This window comes from Chiloscyllium plagiosum, unplaced genomic scaffold (genome assembly GCF_037043375.1).
Source record: "Chiloscyllium plagiosum isolate Xiang-an unplaced genomic scaffold, Cpla_swu_hap1 HiC_scaffold_38, whole genome shotgun sequence".
Classification (NCBI taxonomy): Eukaryota; Metazoa; Chordata; class Chondrichthyes; order Orectolobiformes; family Hemiscylliidae; genus Chiloscyllium; species Chiloscyllium plagiosum.
The window spans coordinates 4,259,635-4,283,576 of NW_028270176.1; the positions used below are offsets into that span (position 1 = coordinate 4,259,635).

The window sequence follows — 23,942 nt, forward strand, 5'->3', positions numbered from 1 at the left end:
GAGTGTGTGTGTGTGTGTGAGTGTGTGTGTGTTTGTGAGTGTGTGTGAGTGTGTGTGTCAGTGTGTGTGTGTGAGTGGATGTATCTATGTATGAGTGTGTGTGTATGTGTGCATGTGAGTGTGTATGTGTGTGAGTGTGTGTGTGTGTGTGTGTGAGTGTGTGTGTCTGTGTGTATCTGTGTGTGTGTGTGTGAGTGTCAGTGTGTGTTTGTGTGAGTGTGTGTGAGAGTGTGTGTGTGTATGTGTGCATGTGAGTGTGAGTGTGTCTGTGTGTGTGTGTGTGTGTGTCTTTGTGTGTGAGTGTGTGTCTGTGTGTGTGTGTGTCTGTGTGTGTGTGTCTGTGTGTGAGTGTGTGTGTCAGTGTATGTGTCAGTGTGTGTGTCTGTGTGTGTGAGTGTGTGTGTCTGTGTGTGTCAGTGTATGTGTGTCAGTGTGTGTGAGTGTGTGTGTGCCAGTGTGTGTGTGTCAGTGTGTGTATGTCTGTGTGTGAGTGTGTGTGTGCCTGTGTGTGTGTGTCAGTGTGTGTGTGTGTGTGTGTGTCAGTGTGTGTGAGTGTGTGTGTGAACTGGGTCACCAATGAAGCTGCTGATGGCGACACTGAACAATTTCAAGGCAGCGAGTGGTCGGCGCCGACACACCATTGGGTAAAAACAATGACCGCAGATGCTGGAAACCAGATTCTGGATTAATGGTGCTGAAAGAGCACAGCAGTTCAAGCAGCATCCAAGGAGCAGCAAAATCAACATTTCGGGCAAAAGCCCTTCATCAGCCGACACACCCTTGTCCTCAGCTCCCTGACTCCTGCTGCCCCTCTGTGTTCCTCACTGGGCCGAAACTCTCCAATTCCTGTGGAGTTCGGCATCTCCAGACGGTTCGGGCTGGATCTTCCTGTTCAAGACATGGGAAGTTTGCCACCAGAAAGGTTTTATTCGAACACACCAGGATTGTTTCCAGGGTGAGTACTACATGCTCTATCACTCACAAGAGCTGATGCAGCACCACGGAGAGTTGGGGCTGTGGATACAGTGAGGAGTTTGGATGTGAACCATGGGATTGCACATCAAGTATTCCCAACGTATCACTGTAAACCTGAGTGAAAACACTGCAGCAGAATGTACCATTAAAGCGGTTTGGGAGGGTACCAGTCTCCTGGAGCAGATCACGGCCCAATTCGACAAGATCTGGAGAAAGGCAGCCTTGGGCTGCAAAATCACAAGGTTATATTCCCATCACAGAAATTACTGCAACACCCAGCTCCAATAAGAAACTGTCTCACCACAACATGTTTTCGAAAATAAGTTTTTGGTACCTGGACAGTTAGTGAACCTGCTCAGATCTGTACTCTTTTTACTTACAGATGGCAACTTAAATCTTTCATGTCTATCATACTCTATATTTACAGACAACCTCTTGGCTTATAGCTGAGGTGACAGCAGGGCCCAATTACTGAATGCACGCACTCTTATCCTTCGGCAGAGGGACCTTACACGGTGGTTTACCCACTGCGCCTTGGCGGCAGCTGTCCCAAGCTTCAGCGTGTCCCTCAGCATGTAATCCTGGACCTTGGAATATGCCAGTCTACTACACTCAGTCTGGGTTAACTCCTTCAACTGGAAGACCAGCAGGTTTCGGGCAGACCAAAGCGCGTCTTTCACCATGTTAATGGTCCGTCAGGCACAGTTGATATTCATCTCAGTGTGCATCCCAGTGAACACTGCATAGAGCAGTGTCTCATGTCATGGAGCTGCTCGGGACAAACCTCGACAAACTCCACTGCATTCTTCTCCAGACTTCCTTTGCATAGACACATTCCAGAAGGAGATGTGTGACAATCTGGTCCCCTCCACAGCCGCTTTGAGGGCAGCGTGCGGTGGGGCAGAGAGTCGGGCGTACATAAAGTGTCTCACAAGCAGTGCCTTTCTCCACACCAGCCAAAGGATGTCTTGGTGCTTGGTTGAATGTTCTGGTGATGATGTATTTTGGCAATGACTTTGAAAGACTGGGCAGTGAACTGCCCCAGGATCGGCCCTCTCCTTTTCCCGAAGCGTCACAAGGACACTACGTGCTGATCACTTCCTGATGGACTTGTGGTCAAAGGTGTTACTCTTCACAAGTTTCTTCATGAAGGACAGTTAGTGCGGAACAGTCCAACTACTTGGAGCGTTCCGCGGCAGCGAGGCTAGGTCCATCCTTCCCAAACACCGGGGACAGGTAGAACCTCAGTACATAGTGACACTTGGTGTTTGTGTAGAGGGGATCCACGCACATCTTGATGCAGGCACACACAAAATTGGCCAAAAAGGGTGAGGGTAGCATTGGGTGTGTTTTTTCCCACTTTCTACAGATCTTTATGCATGGTGTCTCTTTGGACATGGTCCATCTTTGATCTGCACATGAAGTGGAAACAGACAGGGGGACTATGGCGGTGCAGTTTTGGGGGAATAGGCCAGACATGCACCACATACAACAACAAAGAGTACCTCACACCGAATGACCAGGTTTTTACCCAAGATGGAGGGCAACTGTTTCTCCCATCTCCTTAGTTTCTGCCTCACTTTGGTGACATGTTCCTCCCAAGTCTTGGCGCAAGCCCCAGCCCCTCTGAACCAAATACCCAGCACCTTCAGGTGGTCAGTCCTGACGGTGAAGAGGATAGGCAATTGATCAGCCCAGTTTCCATTGATCATGGCCTCGTTCTTGCCTCAATTTACCTTGGCCCCCCCGAGGCCCATTCAAACTCGTCACAGATGCACCTGAGTCTGTGCACTGGCAGTAGATCCAAGCAGAAAATAGTGACATCATCCATTAACAGAGAGGCCTTAATCTTTAGGGCCCCACTGCCAGGAATAGTCACCCCTCTCCGTTTCTGTTAGGCGAGGAGACTAGGATCCGTGCGCACAGCCTTAGAATTAGAGGGGGTCAATTCAGAACAGAAATGCGGAGACATTTCTTCAGCTAGAGAGTGGTGGGCCTGTGGAATTCATTGCCATGGAGTGGAGTGGAGGCTGAGACACTAAATGTCTTCAAGGCAGAGATTGGTAAATTCTTGATGTCACAAGGAATTAAGGGCTACAGGGAGAATGCGGTAAGTGGAATTGAAATGCCCATCAGCCATGATTAAATGGTGGAGTGGACTCGATGGGCCGAATGACCTTACTTCCACTCCTATGTCTTATGGTCTTACGGTCTCTCAGGGTCGCATCCTTCTGATTGTCTCACTAAACGGCTCTCCACAACATACAGTTAAAGCAGGAGAGAGTGGGCAGCCCTTCCTGACTCTGGATCTGATTGGGAAGCTTTCTAATTCCTACCCAGTGATTGAGACAGTGCTGACAATGTTGGTGTAAAGCAGTCAGATCCAGTTGCAGATTCCCTCTGCAAAACCCATTTTGGATATCACGGCAAAGGCTTTCTCCTGGTCCAAGCTGATGAGGCAGGTGTGTGGTAGTTTACCGCACTTACCTGAATGAGCTCATAACATTTCAGACATTCAGGACAAAGCAGCGTACCTTTCATTGGCAGCACATTCTCAAACAATCATTCTCTCAAGCAGCAGCACTTTTGGACGAGGTGGGTCTTTAACCCGGGACTCCTGACCTACATCTAGGGAGACTACCACTGCACAATACGACACCTTCCAATAGTAACATTCCATCTTCGTAAAAACGTACAATTTATTCTATCTCTCTGCATTTTAGATTAGATTACTTACAGTGTGGAAACAGGCCCTTTGGCCCAACAAGTCCACACCGACCCGCCGAAGAGCAACCCACCCCTGCCCATTCCCCTGCATTCACCCCTTCACCTAATACTACGGGAAATTTAACATGGCCAATTCATAACCTGCACATTTTTTGGATTGTGGGAGGAAACCGGAGCACCCGGAGGAAACCCACGCAGACACTGGGGAGAACATGCAAACTCCCCACAGAGAGTCACACTAGGCTGGAATCGAACCTGGCGCTGTGAGGCAGCAGCGCTAACCACTGAGCCACCGACAGGATTTAATATTTATCGGACGAATGTCGGGAGGGTGGAATAATACATTAATGGATCAATGAGATCAGACGAAATGTTACTGAATGTAGGAGGCTTTCTGGATGGACCGAAGGGCCGTCAGCGTCTCCGATTCCTCGTCAGACTCGGAGAGAGCCTGAGGGAGGAGTTGTTACCGTAACCCGGGTATCAGCTACATTGGATCTTCATTAAGGGGCAAGGCCCCAGTTTGAAACGGTCTCTGTCCCTTCCCCACAGTCCCAGGTCCTTTGCTCCCACTGGGAGTAAGAGGAATTGGGGGAAATGACTGATTGATGTTTGTTTCAGGGAATCATTGGGGAAAGCAGCGCATGCGCGACACTGACCCCCCCCCCGGCTGACACTTCCCGAAGAGTGGAGCGCATGCGTGAGCCCCCCCCCCCCCCCCACTCCCGGGGGTTGTCAGTGAGGAGCGTTTCCCCCGGGAGTGGAAGGGTCCTGTTAGAAACACACTGCAATGGAGAGATCAGCGCGCCCCTTCCAGCAGCACATCGGGATGTGAGCCTGGGACACAGGGGGGGCTCCGAGACCAGGACTGATTCAGGGTAAGGTCCGGGAGAATCGGGCGCTGTCTGTGAGAGGCCGAGCGGAGCAGACACTGGTCCCGGAACTTGGAGTGAGCGGCCTGGGGGGGGGGGTAGAGAGAGGCTTTTCTCGGGCTGTGTGTGGACCTGCTGAGGGAGGCAGAGTGGGAAGAAGCTGCTGTGGATCATTCTGGTGGTTTTCAGTCCTTTAGACACTGAGGACAATTCATTGTTCAGCCTCTGTTCCCGCTGTGTGTTGGCATTGTGCAGGGAAATCATGGAAACGTGACAGGTCTGTAAATGAGATGTTTTGGAGTCGCTAGCTTAACAGTTTCGAGTAAAACATTTGAAGTGGCGTCTGTTGTTGTGCTCTTCAATATTTAGTGGATTGGGAGCTGGAGATCGAACTGTGTAAGCATTCCGGTTCCTCCGGATTCATGGTGCTGTGCATTTGTTGCTCAGTTTCTGCATTTCATTCCATTGGTGTAGAGTTATGAAAACCTACGCTAAAAATCTCACAACGTCAGATTATAGCCCAACAGGTTTATTTGGAAACTCTAGCTTTCGAAGTGCTGCTCCTTCATCAGGCACCTCCAAACCATGCCTTTTGATGAATGAACAGAGCTTCGAAAGCTAATGCTGCCACATAAAGCTGTTGGACAATAACGTGATGTGTGATTTTTGGCAACACCGGCACCTCCAAATTATGTAAAACAAGACAGTCACGAGACGAGGAGCAGCTCCTCAAGGCAAGGATGGAATCAGACCCGTGGTTCTGTTAGTGTTGGCTTAAATGAAAAAGAAACATCCAAATAATTATTGAACTGATCAATGTAACATTCAGTTAATATTGCCAAACTCACCAGATGTTGATTTACAGGAGTTATCTCTTCACGCAAATACTTAAGGGGCCAAGACAATGGAATATTTTCCGGGTTCAAAGTCAGCACCTTTGAATAATCAGCAGGTATGTTCCTACTGCAGATCATCCACTCCATAGTCACAGAGCCGATTGAGTCAGCCTAGTTTCCAGAGAGATATGTTTAAACCAAGAGCCAAGCGCCATGTTAGCAATGTAAGTTTTTTCCCCTCCATTCACAATGCACATTACCCCAGTTCCAATAAACATCATCATTCATAGGTCATTGATGTTCTCACTGCTTTTGAAAAGACTTATTCCCAGTCTAAAATAGATACTTGGGATCAGCAGTAAATCGACACTAATTCTCAGCCTTTTTAAATTTAGAAACAAGATAAACAAATAGATCATTCCGTTGCACAGTTTCAACAACCTTACATGCGATAGATGTTAAATACTGACAGAGAAGGAAACTATGCTCAGAGGCAGGACAAAAGTCACAAAAGTGGAAGCTGAACATCAGAATTAATCCTTTAGTGAATAGATGTCATGTCATGTACAACATTAAGTAAAGTGAATTCAAAACACACATTGTAAGCCAATGTCTGATAAAATGGGAGAAAACACATATTCACACACACAAATTGTATTAAAATAAGTCCCAAGTACACACACCGACCTCAAGACACATTATAAAATTGAACAGTCATGTTGCATAAACTGGCAGGTGTAGTTTGGTAACTACATTTTGGAAAGTCAAATTTGAATGAACAATACTGGGTTAGAGGCAGGATGCTTGGCAGTGTGGAGGAACAGAAGATCTTGGGGTCCGTGTCCATAGATCCCTCAAACTTGCCACCCAAGTTGAAGGGGTTGTGAAGAAGGTGTATGGTGTGTTGGCTTTAATGAGCAGGGGAATTGAGTTTAAAAGCCGTGAGGTTATGCAGCTGTATAGAGCCCTGGTTAGACCACACTTGGAATATTTTGTTCAGTTCTGGTTGCCTCATTATAGGAAAGATATGGAAGCTTTAGAGAGGGTGCAGAGGAGGATTCCCAGGATGCTGTCTGGATTGGAGGACATGTGTTATGGAGCTAGGGCTTTTCTCATTGGAGCAAAGAAGGATGAGGGTGAGTTGACAGAGATGTACAAAATGTTGAGAGGCATAGATAGAGTGGATAGCCGGAGACCGTTTGCCATGGCAGAAATGTCTATCATGATGTGGCATGATTTTAAGGTGATTGGAGGCAGGTTTCGGGGAGATGTCAGAGGAGGTTCTTTACACAGAGAGTGGTGTGTACTTGGATTGCACAGACAGCAGTGGGAGCCAAGTCAGAGACATTAGGGACATTTAAGCGACTTTTGGATAGGCACATGGAAGATAGCACAATGCAGGGTATGTGGGCTAGTCTGAGCTTAGAGTAAGAGAAAAGTTTGGCACAACATTGACAGCTGAAGGGCCTGTATTGCATTGTACTGTTTTATGTTCTAAGTACACTCACATATTCGCAGAGCTAAATCTGACCATAAAACTTCGTAACTACACTCACATACAGATTGAGCAGAAGCTGATAGGCATAGATAGATAATCGCACTCGCATATTGACATAGTCAAATCTGACAGGTATAAATTGATATCTAACTGCACACATTCACTTCTGAGAAACTGACAGGTACTGATTGACAACTACATTTACATATTTGTGCAGCAGACTCTGACAGGGACAGATTTATAATTAATCTCACATATTGAAAAACAGAAAATCCCAGCTGGAGACTAATATTAACACTTGCATTCCCAGAGCAAAAAAAAAATCACAAGTATCAAACCATAAATGCTTTTGCTTGTTCATAAACCCAGCAATGGGTTGATGTATTCATTCACAGGCATAGAGCAGAATCTGTAAGGAAGATGTGCAGACATCACTCGTGCTTTCAGATGACATAAACTGATATGTACAATTTGATAACTATACTCAGAGTCACAGAATCTGACAGGTTAAAAAATTGATAACTATGGACCTAGGTTTGCTCGCTGAGCTGGAAGGTTCACTTTCAGAAGTTTCATCACCATACTGAGTAACATCTTCAGTGAGCCTCCAGTTTCATCCGGAAACTGACAGAGCAAGTGAGGACTGCAGGTGCTGGAAATCGGAGTCGAGATTAGTATGGTGCTGGAAAAGCACAGCAGGTTTTGGGCAAAACATCAATTTTCCTGCTACTCGGATGCTGCCTGACCTGCTGTGCTTCTCCAGCGCCACTCTAATCTGGAAACTGACAGAGACAGTTGATAAATAGAATCACACATTCACATATTAGAGAACAACAGGTACAAATTTACTGTTACACTAAGCAGAAACTGACAGTTTCAGATTGATACTAATACTCATATATCGGGGATATTCACAAAGTAGAAACTGATAGGTACATGTTGATGATTGCACCTAAATATTGACATGGCAAGATGAACATATCATGATTTGGAGATGCCGGTGTTGCACTGGGGTGTACAAAGTTAAAAATCACACAACACCAGGTTATAGTCCAACAGGTTTAATTGGAAGCACACTAGCTTTCGGAGCGCCGCTCCTTCATCAGGTGGTTGTGGAGCCTGTTCAGCATCTCACTATCGCTCAAATCCTCCAACCCTGGCAACATCCTTGTAAATCTTTTCTGAATCCTTTCAAGTTTCACAACGTCCTTCCAATAGGAAGGAGATTCCACATGTGGCCTAGCCAATGTCCTGTATAGCCATAACATGACCTCCCAACTCCCATACTCAATGCTCTCATCTATAAAGTAAAGGATAACAAATGCCTTCTTCACTGCAACTCTACTTACAGGGAACTTTGAATCTGCACTCCAAAGTCCCTTTGTTCAGCAACACTCCCTAGGATCTCAGCATTAAGTGTATACGTCCTGCTCTGATTTGCTTTTCCAAAATGCAGCACCTCACATTTATCTAAATTAAATTCCATCTGCCACCCCTCAATCCATTTGCCCATCTAATCAAGTTGTCCATTCTACTCTGAGGTAACTTTCTTCTTGTCCATTACACCTCTAATTTTCGTGTCATCTGCAAACTCACTAACTATACCCATGTTCACATCCAAATCATTTATATAAATGACGAGGAGTATTGGGTCCAGTATCAATCCTTGTGGCACACCACTGGTCACAGGCCTCCAATATGAAAACCAACCCTCCACTACCACCCTCTGTCTTCTACCTTTGAGCAGATTCTGTATCCAATGGCTAGATCTCCCTGTATTCCATGAGATCTTTCCTTGCTAACCAGCCTCCCATGACGAACCTTGTCAAACACCTTACTGAAGTCCAAATACATCACATCTATTGTTCTGCCCTCATCAATGCTCTATTATTTCTTTGAAGAACTAAATCAAGTTTGTGGGCGGCACGGTGGCACAGTGGGCAGCATGGTGGCACAGGTGGGTGGCACAGTGGTTAGCACTGCTGCCTCACAGTGCCAGAGACCTGGGTTCAATTCCCGCCTCAGGCGACTGACTGTGTGGAGTTTGCGCATTCTCCTCGTGTCTGCGTGGGTTTCCTCCGGGTGCTCCGGTTTCTTCCCACAGTCCAAAAATGTGCAGGTCAGGTGAATTGGCCATGCTAAATTGCCCGTAGTGTTAGATGCAGGGGTAAATGTAGGGGAATGGGTCTGGGTGGGTTGCGCTTCGGCGGGTCGGTGTGGACTTGTTGGGCCGAAGGGCCTGTTTCCACACTGTAAGTAATCTAATCTAATCTAACCTTTGTTCGACATGATTTCCCAGACACAAAGCCATAAGGACTATCCCTAATCTGTCCTTGCCTTTACAAATACATGTAAATCCTGTCCCTCAGGATTGCCTCCAACAACTTGCTCATCACCAATGTCCGGCTCATCGGTCTATAGTCCCCTGGCTTTCCCTTATTACCAATCTTTGATTAAGCAGTCTTAAAATAAATTGTCACCCTATAATGAAAAAAACAATGGTATCATTCTGATGACCAGACTGTGATATCCCGCGTCCTAGTTGGACCCTGCACTGTAACATTTTCAAAGGTCCATTGCTTTCCCCTATTCTACTCTGAAGAACAACGCAGATTTATTTCTGTTGCAGTTTGTTGTGTTTTCATTTGACTATTAATCCTTTTGGCACAAACAGCCAAAGAACGTGGGCTATTTCCCAGCCAAAACAGAAGACATGAATTCAGAACTCTCTCCTCTCTCACTTTGGGAACTGGCTTTCTACTTTACAGGCAGTATTTAAACTGCTCAGTAATGCAGAGTAGGTAGATTAAAATTGATCAATCTAATGTGGGCATCCCTCTTGTATAAAAAGAATGGCTCCTTTAAAATAACATTTTTTAAAGATAAAATCAGTGCATTTGCACAGCAGAGAGCAGCCTTCGGCTTCTATGTTAAAATTTAGTTTCCAAGTCCTTCACAAAACATTCTGACGGTTCTCTATTGACAGTCTGTCACATATGAGCGGAGTTTTGCAGGACAATAAACTGAATCCTACAGTCCCACTGAATAACACATAATGACAGATGGAGAATTAATTAGTGAGCGCACAAAGTATACAAGTAAAGGGAACAAACAAACTTAATTCTGTATTCACTTAGAAGATCAAACAGATCTTGAAGAATCTGCCAGTTATTCTTATTCATGCATTTAAGGACTAAAGTGTTAGGTTCTTTTTCCTGAGATTCATACACATTTGATGCAACTGCAATACGCTAACTTCTATGAAGCCAGTACAGTACAAACTTTCTGGAGGAACACTTTCACAGGCTCCTGCGAAGGGGTAATTCTGCTGAGCGTGTGGGTGCCGGAGCGCTGGTCTATCTGGCTGCAGTGCCCGAGTATCTGGCAGCTGAGAACCTTGAAGTGGCGGGTGACACTGGTCTGGACAATAAGAAACCTGCATCCTCCCCGACTCCTCCATAATGACAATGAACTCAACAAGCTGCTGGGATGAGTGACCATCGTTCACGGCGGGGTGCTGCCTAATCTTTAGGCCATGCTGCTGCTCGAGAAAACCACCACTGGGGACACCACTAAAAGGTGAAGAGACCATTCTCTATTCTGACAACCCAAAGGCTCTTTTAAGAGCCACTCACGACATCAGTGAAAGAAATGAGGCCCTCACCCTGATTGACTTAGACTCCTAGACCAGGTATCCAACATAAATCTAGTCCCATTTACCAGCTTATGGCCCATATCCCATTCATCTACCTATCCTGATGCCTTTTAAATGCTGTAAATGTACTAGCGTCCCACTTCCTCTCAGAGCTCATTCCATATATGCACCACTCTCTGTGTGCAAAAAGTCCTTTTGGTCCTTTTTAAACATTTTCCTCTCTCACCTCAAACCCATGGCCTCTCATTTTGGACTCTGGATAAAATATTGGGGAGTCAATGGAGTCAACACTCCCACACCATGGGGGAAGAAAGACTTTGGCTGTCCACTCTATCCATGTCCCTCATGAACTTCTAAACCTTGGTAAGATGACCCTTCAGCCTCCGATGCTTCGGGGACATCATCCCCAGCCTATTCAGACCCTCACAACAGCTCAAACCCTCCAACCCCGCCAACATCTTTGTAATTATTTTTGAACCCTCTTGAGTTTAACAACATCTTTCATATAATTGGGAGATGAGAATTGAACATGGTATTCCAAAAGTTGCCCAATCAATGTCTTGTACAAACATGATATCACAACCCTTACTGCACTAACTGCACTCTTCACTACTCGCATCACCTGCGAGGCCATTTTCAAGGAACAATAAACCTGCACTTCAAGGTTTGATTAAAGCCCTGTCCGGATTTGTGATACCAAAATGCAGTACTTCACTTTTAGTTGACATAATCTCCATCTGCCATTCCTCGCTCTTCTGATCAACATCCCGCTGTACTCTGAGATAACCTTCTTCACTGTCAACAACATCAATCTTGATGTCATCTGCAAACTTACGAACCATGCCTCCTTTATTCACATCCAAATCACTTATTTAGTGTCAAAAATGAGTGGACCCAGCACTGACCTTTGCAGCACACCACTGCTCAGAGGCCTCCAGTCTGAAAAATACCCTTCTACTATCCTGACTCCAAATTAATTTTGTATCCAAATGACTAGCCCTCCCTGGAATCCATGTGATCTAACCTTGCAGAACCTTATCAAATACCTTGCCAAAGTTCATATTGACGATGTGCACCACTCTGCATTCATCAATCTTCTTTGTCACATCTTCAAGATCGTAATCAAGTGACTGAGACATAACTTCCCACAAACAAAGCCATGCACACCACCCCTAATCAACCACTGCCTTTCCAAATGCATGTTAATCCTGTCTCACACAATGGGGTGACATGATGGCTCAGTGGTTAGCACTGCTGCCAAACAGCACCAGGGACCCGGGTTCAATTCCAGCCTCAGGTGACTGTCCAAACTCCACACAGACATTCTCCCCGTGTCTGTGTGGGTTTCCTCTGGGTGTTCTGATTTCTTCCCACAATCCAAGGATGTGAAGATTTGGTGAATTAAACATGTCAAATTGCCCATAGTGCTTCAGGGATGTGTGGTGCATCGATCCAGGGTAAATGTAGAGTAGTCGGGGAATGGGTCTGGGTGTGTTACTCTTCAGATGGTTGGCGTGGACTTGTTAGCCCAAATGGCCTGTTTCCACACTGTAGGAATTCTATGACTCATACCCACTATTGGCCCACTGGTCTACACTTCCTCAGCTTTTCTTTGCCATCTTCCTGAAGTAATAACATCACATTAGCCACCCTCCAGTCTTCTGGAACCTCACCCATGGCTATCCATGATACAGTTATCACAAAGTGCAACTTTTTCACGCAGAGGGTGGTACGTGTATGGAAGGAGCTGCCAGAGGAAGTGGTGGAGGCTGGTACAATTGTAACATTTAAGAGGCATTTGGATGGGTGTATGAATAGGAAAGGTTTGGAGGGATATGGGCTGGGTGCTGGCAGGTGGGACTAGATTGGGTTGGGATATCTGGTCAGCGTGGACGGGTTGGACTGAAGGGTCTGCTTCCATGCTGTACATCTCTGACTCTATGACCAGGTTATAGTCCATCAGGTTTATTTGGAAGCACGAGTTTGTGAAGTAATGCTCCTTTAACACCTCCTGAAGGAGCAGCGCTTCGAAAGCTAGTGCTTCCAAATAAACCTGGTGTTGTGTGATTTTTAAACTTCATCCACCCCAGTCCAACACCGGCACTTAGAAATCACAGTTATCTCAGGAGTGTGTCCAGCAATCCGTTTCCTACATTTCCACGGAGTTCTGGGATACACCTGATCATATCCCGTTAGTTTCCTTTTATTGTGGGACTTTGACCGTTTTAATCGCATGGATATTGGACGTTGTAGTCAGAATCCAACATCCGCATCCCTTCAACCCCTGCACTCAGCCAGGTTCACAGTGGGGACTGGGAGACAAGGGGATTGAGGTGTTTATCATGGAGTATCATATAAAGCTCCATTGTAATAGCGTCGGGCGCATTATTTGTTATTGCACTGTACGGGCCTCTGCGGTCCCTGTCTTTTATTTATCGACCTATAAATGCATCACTGAGCTCCTATACGCCTCGATCACAGCCAGTTTCCCATTCCCTTTAAGCACATTAGGAAGAGCTGAAATGACCCAGTGTAGCAAATAGTAAGGCCATGAGCTTATCATAATGAGTGGCCTCTGACTTCTGCACTCAGTCTCGGGTGTGTTCATCTCCAGCCTCATTTCCCTGTCCACAGAAAGGGAGCATATTAAAAGCTATTGAGTCATTTTCAGCTACTTTCATCTGTTCCTGTTCCTCTTTAATCCAACGGCTCTTTTCAGAGCCACCCGCAACTTCCCTGAGACAGTTCAACCGTTTTAGTTTGCAAGTGATTCTGGGAATGTATAACTAACGATATTTATCTCGTCGCTATCTCTGTTTTTTTTTTAAATGTTCCCTACATTAAGAGTGCCCGCTGACCATACCTTCATCTCGAACGCGTTCGGATTAAATCCTGTTTTCCCTGCCTGTCGAGAGAGAATAGTGCACACCAGGGAGTCATTTTTCAGCGACTTCCCCAGTCCACGTTACTCTGGGACACTCGGCCAACCCCAGGGCATCAATGTGGACTTCAACAGCTTCCTCATTTCCCCTTCCCCCACCTCATCCTAGTTTCAAACTTCCAGCTCAACACTGTCCCCTTGACCTGTCCGGACTTGTCCTAGCTCCTTTTCCACCTATCCACTCCACCCTCTCCTCCCTGACCTATCACCTTCATCCCCTCCCCCACTGACCTCTATGCTACTCTCTCCCCACCCCCACCCTCCTCTAGCTTATCTCTCCATGCTTCAGGCTCTCTGCCTTTATTCCTGATGAAGGGCTTTTGCCTGAAACGTCGATTTTGCTGCACGTCGGATGCTGTGTTCTTCCAGCACCACTGATCCAGTTCAGGAGCGATCAGCCCCTGGTGGGGAATGAACCGTAAATTTCACCCAGAGCAAACAAGGAAAACATTCCCTCTCCTCGAGTCCCACGGATAGATTTTCCTTTGAGTTCTTTTTTTTCTTTTATTTTCAAAACTCCACGCGGGTTTTGTCCCGTTGCAGAACGCTATAAATGAGAGACTTTCAAACTGAACCGAGATAAAGCTGGAACAGCTGCCGGACTGGAACAGCAAAGGGGAGCTTTTGCTGAAGTCAGATCGAGTGCAAGAAAATACGGCCCCCTGAAAGTAGTCTCGAAAGATGCTGTTAATACGCTCACCTGGAGCAATATTGTCTGATGTATTATCAACATATCGCATTTTATGAAATACGAAATAAAAGGATTAGTTGTGGAGTGCAATTTTTGTCGCGTTTTTGTTTCCGCTTGTTTTAAAGGTTCTGAAAACCGCACTCAGTGTCAGAAATGGAGAGATTCAAGTAGATAAGGGAAAGAGATAAAGGCAGATTCTATAAAGTGTACATTTGTAATCTAAAGTAAATTAACTCCAGAGTACTGATGCATTCTACTTTATAAAACTTTCCCTTTTTTGTAAACATTGACAGGTTTTCAAATCGGAAAGAAAGCGGTTGATGATTTGACGTTGAGATTTTCCGCCCTCCCTCCGGATTGGGCAATGAAGCAGATATCTGATTGGCTACTGAAACAACATTAGGAAATGCTGAACAATGTGACCAATCAGCAAGGGCCGCCCCACCATTCCTCCCGAAGGTATAACAGGGCGCAGTGTGGGCGGATTGGAGTATTCTCGGTGACAGTGTTTCTGGGATTGGGGGGGCTATGTCTGGAAGAGGAAAGGGCGGTATGAAAGCGCGCACCAAGGCGAAGTCTCGGTCGTCCCGGGCTGGCCTGCAGTTCCCGGTGGGCCGTATTCACAGGCTCCTGAAAAAGGGTAACTATGCTGAGCGTGTGGGGGCCGGAGCGCCGGTCTATCTAGCTGCGGTGCTGGAGTATCTGGCGGCTGAAGTCCTCGAACTGACCGGGAACGCGGCCCGGGACAACAAGAAAACCCGCATCATCCCCAGGCACCTGCAGCTGGCCGTGCGCAACGACGAGGAGCTCAACAAGCTGCTGGGAGGGGTGACCATCGCTCAGGGAGGGGTGCTGCCTAATATCCAGGCCGTGCTGCTGCCCAAGAAAACCGCCCCCACGAAAAAGTGAAGAGGCTGATCTTGACTCTGACAACCCAAAGGCTCTTTTCAGAGCCGCTCACAATATCCGAGAAAGAAACTAGACCCCCACCTCTGTCAGGGTGATTTTATTTTTGCATTTTTAATACGAGGAGCTTGTGCCTGAAGCGTACATCAACTGGCTGTTGTAGTAGAGTGCTGTGTGTAATATTTGCTGTAGTCCTATACCTACCTGTGCGGTCTCTGAATTTAACCCTTGTCATATACATACACCACCCAGCCCCTGAGACCCTCGTTCACTGCCAGTTTCACACATCAGCTCTTCCTCATGCGGTTGAAGGAAACGACCCAGTACAACAAACAGTAAGGCCAGGAGCTTATCATAATGAGTCCCACTGCGGTTTATTCTCTGGTGTGTTCATGTCAAGCCTCTTTTTTATGCACTATTGAGTCATTTTCAGCTCCTCTAGTGTGTTCATGTATCTCTTTAACACTCGATCATTTCAGGAGCTCCAGCTCGCGGTGGGGCATGAACCCTGGGTTTCACCCCTGGCCAACTAAAGAAGTGCCCCATCTTTGAGTCCCACGAACAGATACATTGTACATATTGTTACTTAATTCCCAAAACTCCGTGCGGGGTCTGTCCGGTTGCAGAATGAGGCTTTCTGCTGTTAGATAGAAACTTTCAAAATGAACCGAGAGCAAAGCAGAACAGCTGCCAGACTGTAATACTTTATATGGAGTCAATTTGCAAGAAAGGAGGGGTTTTAAAAACATTGTCTGAAGACAGTGTCCATATTAATAACCAGGAAGAATGTTGGTGGAGTCCCTGCGAAACAGACAGGGCACTCGGCCCATCGGGTTTGTGGGTGGCACGGTGGTTCAATTCCCGCCTCAGGCGACTGACTGTGTGGAGTTTGCACATTCTCCCCGTGTCTGTGTGGGTTTCCTCCGGGTGCTCCGGTTTCCTCCCACTGTCCAAAAATGTGCAGGTTAGGTGAATTGGCCATGCTAAATTGCCCGTAGTGTTCGGTAAGGGGTAAATGTAGGGGAATAGGTCTGGGCGGGGCGGTGTGGACTTGTTGGGCCGAAGGGCCTGTTTCCACACTGTAAGTAATCTAATCTAATCTACCGACCATCCATAGGGCATCTACTCAAGGAGACTGGGTATGGAGAGATTGGAGAACGAGTGTATAGATTTGTCAAAACTAATCAGTCATTGAGCACCAATGTATTCTTCCCCGTAAAACTGCCACCTTATTTCCTCATAATAGCGGGCTTTTCAAATCGGAAAGAAAGCGGTTGATGATTTGGGGCCAATATGTTTCCATCGCCCCGCCCCAATCAGCAGAGAGAGGTTTTCCCGAGAATTTATCATCTCTTGCCCGCATTGAGATTATAACGATGTCCGCAGAACATCATTGAAGCGCTGGTGTCCCGGTGTAACTGAACTACCGTTGCTAAACATGTGTCTTTAACTAATGGGACATAAATAGGGTAAAAACAATGACTGCAGATGCTGGAAACCAGATTCTGGATCAATGGTGCTGGAAGAGCACAGCAATTCAGGCAGCATCGAGGAGCTTCAGCAAAATCGACGTTTCGGGCAAAATCTGATTCCTGATGAAGGGCTTTTGCCCGAAACGTTGATTTTGCTGAAGCTCCTCGATGCTGCCTGAATTGCTGTGCTCTTCCAGCACCATTGATCCAGAATAATGGGACATAAATGCCGATGTAGTGAATTCTCAGCCAGGTTCAGCTCCTTCAATAACACCTAGGTTGTTCGAGTGCAACAGCAGCAGCAACTCTTGGGTTTATCATGAGGAGACCAATGTGCCCTGTGGGGTCCTGCTCTCTTTGCATGTTTCCGTGGCTCTGAAAAGAGCCGTTGGCTTTCTCGGGGTGAGTGTGCAGGGCCGGCCAGGCTCCCATTTATGCGGATCCGGCGACCCAGCTTGATGTCTTTGGGTGTGGATGGCGCCCAGGTTGGTGTCCTCAAAGAGCCCCCACCAGGTAAAGTCCCGCTGGCCTCCTGCAGGGCTATCATGACCGAGCCCTGAAAACGCAGGGCGCTGTTGAAATCCTGAGCGATCTGTCGCCCCAGGCTCTGGATCAGCAGCTCCCGGGGGAGATTTCTGGGAGTTCCCGCAAAGCCACCGAGCCAGGCCTTAGAAAACAGGTGACAGGTTTAGATAGAGGATGTGGATCAGCACAGGATTGGAGGGCCGAAGGGCCTGCTCCTGGGCTATAATGTTCTTTGCTCTAGATACTGCTTCGCTCCACCTTTCCCCAGGCCCTTTGCCTCCTTTACCTCTCCCAGACATGACACCTCTCCGCCCGTGCCCCGGCCTCTCTCTAACAAGACAACACCGCTGTTCCCATTTCAATACCAGCTTCTCCTCCTGCCGCTGAATTCGACCAAGTCATTTCTTGGGGATTGTGTGTGAAGCGGGGTCTCTGCGCCAGTGTTCCTCCCTTAAGACACTGTTTCTCTGAATGTGGATGGTCAGTGACAGTGAGAACGGGACCTCACGCTGATTTATTGTGTTGTCGTGTTAGATAGAGACCGGGGCATGGGCGTTTCAATTAAACAAGCTGTTTTTATGAAGCTCCTGTTTTTCCTCTCTATGAACATGATGCTGAAGTCTGTAGGTTTTCCGCTGAGCACTGAGTTCTCGGCCACTGTGCGGAAAGGTTCCGTTACAGACACAGTTCGGGGCTGGAGTGAGCTGGAGGAGGAGCTGGATGGTCAGAGCCATTTCTGGGCTCTGTCTGTCCCTCACTTTCCGGCCGGGACTGTCTCTCACTCTCTGTCCCTTTCTCAGTCAGGGCCAGGCCGGGCTGTATCATCAGGGAAGGGGAAGCAGCTCCGCTCTCATTCAGCAGCGGTTTGAGTGAAGAAACGTGATGTCTGGGAGAGGTAAAGGGGGGAAAGGTAAAGGAGGCAAAGGGCCTGGGGAAAGGTGGAGCGAAGCAGTATCTCGAGCAAAGATGAAGGAAAGCATGCCATAATACCTTCAAGACCAATCCATTACCTGCATTGCTGCCACTTGGACCTGAACACGCGGATCTCTCTGTACATCAATTTGCCCCCGGGCTTTCCCATTTACCGTATTGTTTGCTCTTGAATTGGATCTTCCGTAATGCATCACCTCGCATTTGCCCGGATTTCTCTGTTCAGCTCTCCAATTTATCCATATTCTGCTATATTCTCTGACAGTCCCCTTCATTATCTGCTACTCCACCAATCTTACTGTCATCTGCAAATTTGCTAATCAGACCACCGACACCTTCCTCCAGATCATTTATGTATATCACAAACAACAGCGGTCCCAACATGGATCCCTGTGGACCACTGGTCACAGTTCTCCGTTTTGAGAAACTCCAACTTTGTCACTTCCTCAAAGAATTCTATTAAGTTGGTAAAACATGACTTACCCTGCACAAAATCATGTTGCCCATCACTGATAAGCCCATTTTCTTCCAAAAGTAATTAGATCCTATCCCTCGTATTTTCTCCAGCAGCTTCCTTACCACTGACATCAGGTTCACCGGTCTATAAGTACCTGGATCCTCCCTGCTACCTTTCCAAAACAAGGGGACAACATTAGGAACTCTCCAACCATCCAGGACCTCACCCGTGTTCAAGGATGCTGCAAAGGTGTCTGTTATGACCCCAGCTATTTCCTCTCTCACTTCCCACAGTAACCTAGGATAGATCCCATCCGCACCTGGAGACTTGTCCACCTTAATGCCTTTTGGGATATCCAGCACTTCCTAATGCCGTCTTGACCGAGAATAACCAGACATCTATACCCAAACTCAACATCCATCATATCCTTCTCCTCGGTGAATAGCAATGCAAAGTACTCATTAAGAATCTCACCTATTTTCTCTGACTCCATAACTTTCCTCCTTTGTCCTTGAGTGGGCCAACCCTTTCTCTAGCTGTCCTCTTGTGCCTTATATGTGAATAAAAGGGTTTGGGATTTTGCTTAACCCTGTTTGCTAAAGATATAGAACATAGAACATTACAGCGCAGTACAGGCCCTTCAGCTCTCTGTTGCGCCGACCTCTCATACTAATGTGAAGCCCATCTCACCTACACTATTCCATGTACGTCCATATGCCTGTCCAATGACGACTTAAATGCACTTAAACTTGGCGAATCTACCGTTGCAGGCAAAGCATTCCATACACTTACTACTCTCTGAGTAAAGATATTTCATGACCCCTTTTAGCCCTCTGAATTCATCATTTCAGATTGGTCCTACATTCCCGATATTCTTCCAAAGCTTCAGCTCCTCAGTCACCTAGACCTTATGTATGCTTCCTTTTTCCTTTTAGCTAGTCTCACAATTTCACCTGTCATCCATAGTTCCCTAATCTTGCCATTTCTATCCCTCTTTTTCACAGGGCCAAGTCTGTCCTGCATGCTAATCAGCCTCTCTTTAAAAGCCTCCCCACATATCAAATGTGGATTTACCTTCTAACAGCTACTCCCAATCTACATTCCCCAGCTCCTGTCGAATTTTGGTATAATTGGCCTTTCCCCAATTTAGCACTCTTCCTTTAGGGCCACCTTTGTCTTTGTCCATGAATATTGTAAAACTTACGGAATTGTGATCACTATTCCAAAGTCAGCCCTAATGAAACTTCAACCACCTGACTGGGCTCAGTCCCCAACACCATGTCCCTATGGACCCTTCCCGGGTTTGAACAACCGCCAAACCTCAAACAGATCATTGTTTGTAGCAAGCTGCCCGGCTCTAAGGACAACTCCATACAACCCTGTCACAGTAGGCACTGCAAGACGTGTCAGAGTGTGGACATGCATACCAACATTACACGTGGGGACACCTCCCACCTTGTACGTGGCAGGTACTCGTGACTCAGTCAACATTGTCTATCTTATACGTTGCAGGCAAGGATGACCTGTGGTGTGGTGCATTGGGGAAACCGAGCAAAGGCTGCGACAACGGATGAATGGGCACCACACAACAATCAACAGAGAGGAGTGTTCCCTTCCAGTTGGGAAACACTTCAGTGGTCCAGGACATTCGACCTTTGACCTTCGGGACAGGCAGCAGCGAAAAGTGGCCAAGTAGAGACTGATAGCTAAGTTCGGTACCCTTAGGGAGGGCCTCAACCGGGACCTTGGGTTCATATCACATTACAGGTGACCACCGCTACATTATACACTCTGTCTGTCTGTCTCTCACTCACACGCACAGACAATCACACGCACGGACATTCCTACACATGTCTAGCTATCACCCATTGTTAACAGCTAACCTGAGAATGCAACTTTAAAAAAAAAGATTTGTAAACTGAAACTATTTTGGTATTCAAACTGATGAAAGACTCAACAGACAATCAAGTTATCAATGTCTAATTTCAGTTACATCACACTGTAAATTTTTGCTGTAAATTCTGTGCGTTAGGATTCAGTCCTCCACTATCACCTGATGAAGGAGCGTCGCTCCGAAAGCTAGTGTGCTTCCAATTAAACCTGTTGGACTATAACCTGGTGTTGTGTGATTTTTAACTTTTTACACCCCAGTCCAACACCGGCATCTCCATTTTGTGGATACGGATTGCTAGTTTTTTGCCTGTTTCTCCTATATTGTGTGTCCTGCAGTCTTTGGATGGAATTGTGTAAGTTCTGTTTGTTTTCCATATGATGGGTATGGGGTCTTTTGTCCTGGTGAATTGTTGTCTGAGCTTGACTGTCAGTTTAGGAGCTGTCATGAATCCCTGTGGATGGAGAAGTCTGGCTGTCAGTTCTGAGATATGTCTTAATGTAAGATGACGTTGCATGCCCTCATTGCGTTGTTTGTCTGTTAGGTAGGTGCGGATGAAGTTGTGAGAATATTTGTTCTTGGCGAATACTCTATAGAGGTGTTGTCCTTCTTCCCTTTGTAAGTCAGCAGCGCTCAGTGTGTGGAGCCCTTTTGTGCAGGGTCCTAATGCAGCTTCTCTTGTGAGCGTGTTCAGTACAGGATCTGGTTGGTGTGTATGGTACAATTTTGTGGTTTTATGTTCTTTCGATCATCCCATCCATGGGAGTTGATTGCTATAGAACATAGAACAATACAGCGCAGAACAGGCCATTCAGCCCTCGATGTTGTGCCAACCTGTGGCATTTTCTCAGTTCATCCCCCTACACTATCCCAAATCATCCATGAGCTTATCTAAGGATTGTTTAAATCTCCCTAATGTGGCTGAGTTGACTACCTTAGCAGGTAGGGCATTCTATGCCCTTACCACTCTCTGAGTAAAGAACTTGCCTCTGACATCAGTCTTTAATCTATCAACCCTCAATTTGTAATTACAAGCTGATGTCATCATCCTAGGAAAAAGTCTTTCTCTGTCTACCCTATCTAATCCTCTGATCATCTTCTATGTCTCTATCAAATCCCCTCTTAGCCTTCTTCTTTCCCATGAGAAAAGACCTAGGTCTCTCAGTCTTTCCTCATAAGACCTTCCCTCCAGACCAGGCAATATCCTAGTAAATCTCCTCTGCACCTTTTCCAATGCTTCCACATCCTTCCCGAAATATGGGGACCAGAACTGTACACAATATTCCAAATGTGGCTGCACCAGCGTTTTGCATAGTTGCAGCATGATGTTGCGGCTCCGGAACACAATCCCTCTACAAATGAAACCTAACACACTGTATGCCTTCTTAACAACACTATCAACCTGGGTGGCAACTTTCAGGGATCTATGCACAGGGACTCCAAGATCCTTCTGCACATCCACACTACCAAGAATCTTTCCATTGACCCAGTACTCTGCCTTCCTGTTATTCTTCCCAAAGTGAATCACCTCACATTTAGCTGCATTGAACTCCATTTGCCACCTCTCAGCCCAATTCTGCAGTTTATCCAAATTCCCCTGCAACCTGTAACATTCTTCCAAACTGTCCACTACTTCACCGACTTTATTGTCGTATGCAAATTTACTAATCCACCCATCTATACCTGCGTCTAAGTCATTTATAAAAATGACAAACAGCAGTGGTCCCAAAACAGATCCTTGTGGCACTCACTAGTAACTGGACTCCAGTTGAATATTTTCCATCAATCACCACTCGCTGCCATCTTCCAGAAAGCCAGTTGCTAATCCAAACTCCTAAATCACCCTCAATTCCACGCCTCTGCATTTTCTCCATCAGCCTATCATGTGGAACCTTATCAAAGGCTTTACTAAAGTCCATGTATACCAGGTCAACTGCCCTACCCTCATCTACATGCTTGGTCACCTTCTCAAAAAACTCAATGAGGTTTGTGAGACACGACCTGCCCTTGACGAAACAATGTTAACTATCTGAAATCAAATCGTTACTTGCTAGATGATTATAAATCTCATCTCTTATAATCCTTTCCAAAAGCTTTCCTACAACAGAAGTAAGGCTCACTGGTCTATAATTACCTGGGTCATCTCTGCTGCCCTTTTTGAACAATGGCACAACATTTGCAATCCTCTAGTTCTCAGGTACTAAACCCGTAGACAATGACGCCTCAAATATCAAAGCCAAAGGCTCTGCTATCTCCTCCCTAGCTTCCCAGAGAATCCTTGAATCAATCCCATCTGGCCCAGGGGACTTGTCGACTTTCACTCCTTCTAGAATTGATAACATCTGTGCGTAACTAACCTCAATCATTTCTCGTCTAATATCTCGTACCTCATTCTTCTCCTCTACAATATTCTCCTTTCCCTGAGTAAACACCGATGAGAAATGTTCGTTTAGCACCTCTCCGATCTCTACAGGGTCCACACTCAACTTCCCACTTTTGTCTTTGACTGGCCCTATTCCTACCTAATCATCCTTTTATTCCTCACATACCTATAGAAAGCTTTAGGGTTCTCCTTTATTCTATTTGCTAAAGGCAACTCGAGTCCTTTCCTTGCTCTTCTTAACTCTCTCTTTAAATCCTTCCTAGCTGATCTGTAGCTCTCCATCACCTCATCTGTACCACTTTGCCTCATCAACACATCAGCCTCTTTCTTCTGCTTAACAAGAGATTTAATTTCTGTCGTAAACCATGGTTCCCTTACCTTATCACTTCCTCCCTGCCTGACAGGGACATACCTATCAAGGATAAGCAATATCTGTTCCTTAAACCAGCTCCACATTTTGATTGTCTGCAGTTTATCCAAATCCTACCCCATTCTATGCATCCTAGTTCTTGCCTAATAGCATTATAATTGCTCTTGCCCCATCGATAACTCTTGACCTGTGGCTTGTACCAATTCCTTTCCATCGCTAAACTAAATGTAACTGAATTATGGTCACTCTCTCCAAAGTGCTCACCTACAACTAAATCAAACACCTGGCCTGGGTCATTACCAAGCACCAGATCCAGTGTGGCCTCCCCTCTTGTTGGCCCTTCGACATACTGTGTCAGGAAACCCTCCTGTACACATTGGACAAAAACTGATCCATCCGACATACTAGAGTTATAACATTTCCAGTCAATGTTGGGGAAGTTAAAGTCCCCCATAGTGACCACCCTGTTCCTTTCACTCCTACCTGGGATAATGTTGCTAATCCTCTCTTCCACCTCCCTGGAACTCTGCGGAGGCCTATAAAAACTCCAAGCAGTGTGACCTCTCCTCTCCTGTTTCTAACCTCAGCCCACACTACCTCAGTAGACGAGTCCTCAGCAAAAGTTCTCTCAGCCACCTCCACCTCTTTTACCGCCTTGCCTGTTTTTAATGAAAGATCTAAACCCTGGAACCTGCAACATCCATTCCTCACCCTGCTCTATCCATGTCTCCAAAATGGCCACAACATCGAAGTCCCAGGTACCTATCCATGCTGCAAGCTCACCTACCTTATTTCAGATACTTCTGGTATTGA

At 46.3% G+C, this 23,942-nt stretch overlaps 1 protein-coding gene across 3 annotated transcripts; it reads left to right on the forward strand.

Annotated features, from left to right (window-relative positions):
* The first annotated feature begins 4,431 nt into the window (after positions 1 to 4,431).
* Positions 4,432 to 20,618, forward strand: LOC122544170 (histone H2A). 3 transcript variants are annotated; one of them, XR_015753673.1, is made up of 4 exons: positions 4,432 to 4,580; positions 5,440 to 5,526; positions 14,489 to 14,654; positions 19,998 to 20,616. XR_015753673.1 is itself a non-coding variant. In XM_087980971.1 (2 exons), exon 1 carries the CDS (start codon positions 14,724 to 14,726, stop codon positions 15,102 to 15,104), a length of 381 nt encoding a protein of 126 aa, XP_087837097.1. In that variant the 5' UTR covers positions 14,661 to 14,723; the 3' UTR covers positions 15,105 to 15,195; positions 19,998 to 20,618. The 3 variants fall into 3 exon arrangements, 1 of the variants encoding a protein (XP_087837097.1); XR_015753674.1 differs by lacking the exon at positions 5,440 to 5,526; XM_087980971.1 differs by lacking the exons at positions 4,432 to 4,580; positions 5,440 to 5,526; positions 14,489 to 14,654 and adding an exon at positions 14,661 to 15,195 and having other exon boundaries at positions 19,998 to 20,618.
* The last annotated feature ends 3,324 nt before the right edge of the window (positions 20,619 to 23,942 follow it).

What these genes read in the sequence shown, in the direction of transcription:
- LOC122544170 (XM_087980971.1), top strand. Translation starts at nt 14,724, where the DNA reads ATGTCTGGAAGAGGAAAGGGCGGTATGAAAGCGCGCACCAAGGCGAAG.